Source organism: Staurois parvus, unplaced genomic scaffold, assembly GCF_062004578.1.
Source record: "Staurois parvus isolate SC_StPar_1 unplaced genomic scaffold, SC_StPar_1.0 ptg000133l, whole genome shotgun sequence".
Taxonomy (NCBI): Eukaryota; Metazoa; Chordata; class Amphibia; order Anura; family Ranidae; genus Staurois; species Staurois parvus.
In genome coordinates, this window is record NW_028317929.1 from 7,495,039 (window position 1) to 7,499,010 (window position 3,972).

Here is a 3,972-nt window from a genome sequence, read left to right on the forward strand (position 1 = left end):
TTTACTATAATCAATGAATTAGTTAAAGCAATCTGAATTCTAACATTACCTCCCCATATGATATAAAATCAGTTTGATTTTCATTCGATCACACATTATTTATAATGATTTGGCATAACAATCCCTGTCCACACAATGTCATCAATAAGGTTTCTAAAATCTGAACGCACAGTGTGAACTGCACAATATAGAAAAATAAAATTAGAGTTCAAAAATAAAGTATTTATTGCAGAGGTTGGTTTGTGGGAATAAAACATATTTTTATCTTAATTTTTTAGGTTGTATTCAAAGAACAAAAAAAAAAAGTATTCACACACAAGCACATGAACTTCACAAATGACAATGACATAAAATAGTAAATGCATAGAGGAATCGGGGCTGGGGCGTACTGGAATGAAGAATTTACTAAAAAAAAGGTCCTGATGGTGTGGTTTGTGTATAATACAGAGGCAGCTAAAACAAGAAAGGAAAGCGGTGTCATGGAAGTCCAGGCAGAAGGCAAACTGTTGCATAATGACGGTGACTTCAGCTACAGGGGCACAGTGATGACCTGACCTAGTGTACGTACCTACATCCGACCATCCTATGTACTAAAGGCAGCTGGGAGGGTTCCGATTAAACGCAATCACAAGCTCTCTTTAGTACATATGGAGTGAGAAGAAAAGCAGAAACAAAACAGATGAAAACTGCTTAGCGGTTCTCATTTATTATTGATAAACTTTTCTTGCTGCTGGGAAGAAAAAAAAATGACTGTGTTAAAAAAAAAAAGACTCCAGTATATCTTCTATTTCTGAAAGTTAATTGTGCTGTAGTGAATTTACCAGCTACCTCCAAAGCTGGCCATACAATCTGATTGTTCAATCTCCATACATGCTTCAATAAATGATCAATTTCTTTTTCAAACAATTTTTCTGGATAGGAATAATCGATCTGTAGTGGACAACACAACCAATCAATATGCCATACATGGGAAAGCAAAGTTCGATCGATAGTTGGAAGATACGATCTTAAATTATCAATTGTATGGCTGTTTTCACCATTGAATCAACTACAAATGCAATCACATTTATGGCCACATAACTGATACAAAGCAATCTATAATTTTAAGCCCTGGCCAATCAATTCAGTCGACCCAATCACATTGTAAAGCGCTGCGTAAACTGTTGGCGAAATATATATCCTCTATAATAATAATAATCAGATCTAAACCAAGTCTAAAAGTTAGAGCTATTCGATCAGTTTCCGATTCAATCGTTTTGACCACATCTGACATTGATCAGATAATAAAATGGAAGCATGTGTGGTCGATGACTAGATTTACTAAAACACTGGCCATACATTATACAAATTTTCTTTAGATTTACCAAAATCATATAATGTGAGTTTACACCTAAACACTTGCAATTTGTATGCAATCAGGTAGGTCCTTGCACTACATAGTTAAAGGTGAATCTAAAGGAAATTGAGTAAGAAATGTTTATATCGTATGGCCAACCTGATATGGAGGGGATCCCAACCCATTCAATTCGTATCAAATCAGACTACCGATTTGATGGTTGATCTAAAGGAGATAGCACAACCAAATTGTATAGTGTATGTCAGCTTAAGAATTGTGGCTAAGAGTAAACTTTTGTATACTAATACTGTAAGGATGTTGGTAAGGAGAATGTAGAAGAAAGGGGTGCTACAAGAATAATAGCCACAGTGTGTCAGGAGTTATTGCAATGTAATGGTCAAACAAGAGAGTGGAACTTCTACCAGCAGAGCTGCTGCACGAGTAGGGGGAAGAGTCAGCTGCACCTAGTAAGGAAAACCAGTTCCTTCAGGTACCATGATCCTCAGAAAGTTCTTTTCTACCTGATGTGAGCACACACGTCAAGGTGGAGGAAGGAAGGAGAAAGTTGATGGCTTCTTGTGTTGATTGACTGCAAGTCCTCAAAAGTTCTTAATAAAGATCCCTGCTCTTTTATTTGTCTTGAATTATATCTCTACTAAAAAAGTCAAGGGTCTGCCCATCCCCTCCGATTAATGAACGGCAGAATATTTCATCCTTTTCTGTTTTTGTCTCTGATTACAAAACCAGACCCGCACCACGTTCTTTTTAAGGTCCAGTTTCTCGGCAATGGCTGCAATTTTCTCGGATGAAGGTCTGGGCTGGATGGAGAAGTAGGCTTCCAGCGAACGCTTCTCGGGGGCGGCGATGGAGGTGCGTTTGCGCTTCCGTTCACTCCCGTTGAAGAGCTCCGGCTTGGAGTTCTTCTCCCTGTAAGCGGCCTCAGCTTCTTCTAACCAAGCCTGAAGGACAGGTTTGAGGGCTATCATGTTGTTGTGGGACAAGGTCAAAGACTCAAACCTGCAGATGGTGCTCTGGCTTAGAGAACCCACGCCTGGAATCTTGAGGTTGGCCAAGGCTGCTCCAACATCTGCTTGGGTCACCCCAAGTTTTATCCTCCTCTGCTTGAACCTCTCGGCAAAAGCCTCCAACTCTCTAGGATCCGACTCCACGTCGTTTATGCAGGACATGCCATTGTGAGAAGACACAGAGTGGGGATGGCCCATGCCCATAGCCTGGTGGAGGTGTCCCATGGCTCCTAGGTGGTGTGGATGGATCTGGGAGGACATCACCGAGTGGTCAGTTGTCCCCATGCCACTGACAGTCAAGGTTGGAGATATGTGGTCTAGGAGGTCCCCTTCCAGGCATTGGTGCACTGAGTGGTGAGGGTGAGTGGTCAAGCTGGAGGGATGGGAGATGGGCACTGTAGAAGAGGTAGATGTACAGGGGACACTGCTCATGGTATGGTAGGTCACGTCTGGTTTGAAGGGATGGTTTTTGCCGTGTGAGACAATATCCACAGCCGCCAGAGCTTCAGCACGGGCCAGTAGACTCTCATCAAAGCCTCCAAATATATTGCCCTGGAGCTGCAAGCAAGAATGCGCATATTGGTGTCAGTGGGGAATACTGTCAACTCAGGATTAAAAAACATTTTCAAGCACACAGATTCCTCCTCAAAGCTCAGGTCATAAAAATTAATATGAAGGCAGAAGCTTTGCTTGGATAGACATGTGGATCTGAGACAAGAGAGGGGGAGAGGTATTGAGGGAGAAAGAAACAGGGAGAGAGAGAGAGGGAGAGAGAGAGAGAGAGAAAGGTTCAGAGATAGGCAATTGTTCTGATGACATGAAAAAAACATTAAGCAAGTGCCTGTCAAAAAATGTGCCTTAAAGCAGTAATTATGCTTGATGTCCATACCTGAGGGGTCTGAAGGCAGACCCTGCGCATAGCCTCTGAGCTGGAGTGCAGGCTGTACTTGGGCTCCTGGAGGATGGGGTGCATGCTGAAAGGCTGCTTACTGTTCATGGCCATCATTCTGGCACACCTGGCAGGTAGGCAAGCCCTGAAATAGATTCAGGGATAGCTCTGTGGCTTGCTCCTGTTAAAGTGAGCTATTTTCAAAGACAGAGATCCTCTCTAGCTCTCTCTCTGTCTCTCTCTCTCTCTTTCTCTCTCTCCCTCTCCCCCACCTGCTTCTTCACTCATCTTACAGCCAAGCATGCCAAGAATAGGTCCAGGCACAGTGCGCAGGCGTGCTGCTACTTAGGAAGCCACACAGCGCCAGTAAGTGGCCCGGGGAAGGAGAGGAGAGGAGCCCCGTCACGTGTGCTGGTCCAGGGGATGACAGCTCTGACATGGTGTCACTCAGGATCAGTGCTGCCATTCCCAGTCCAATGTGTATTCTGCACTTCTGATTTTTATATACCATCAACTTTCTGCTTCTAGAAGAAGGATTAAAAAAAAAAAAAATACACAGTTCAGATGTCTTTGTCATAGAATCCAGGAAAAAGTAAGCACTTTTCATTAGCAGGGTCTCCCACCGACAATCGTCAAATGCATAGAAAGTTAGATATCAGCTCTCCTAGTTTAAGGATAAGTCACAGAAAGTCAGCTTTTATTAATCCATGAAAATGCATATG

At 42.7% G+C, this 3,972-nt stretch overlaps 1 protein-coding gene across 1 annotated transcript; it reads right to left on the reverse strand.

The window, feature by feature from the left end:
- Window positions 1-201: 201 nt before the first annotated feature.
- POU4F3 (POU class 4 homeobox 3) lies at window positions 202-3,486 on the reverse strand. Its single transcript, XM_089673017.1, has 2 exons — window positions 3,251-3,486; window positions 202-2,919 (listed from the first exon to the last, which is right to left on the reverse strand). The coding sequence occupies exons 1-2, from the start codon at window positions 3,365-3,367 to the stop codon at window positions 2,026-2,028; spliced, it is 1,011 nt and encodes a 336-aa protein (XP_089529143.1). The 5' UTR covers window positions 3,368-3,486; the 3' UTR covers window positions 202-2,025.
- Window positions 3,487-3,972: the final 486 nt, after the last annotated feature.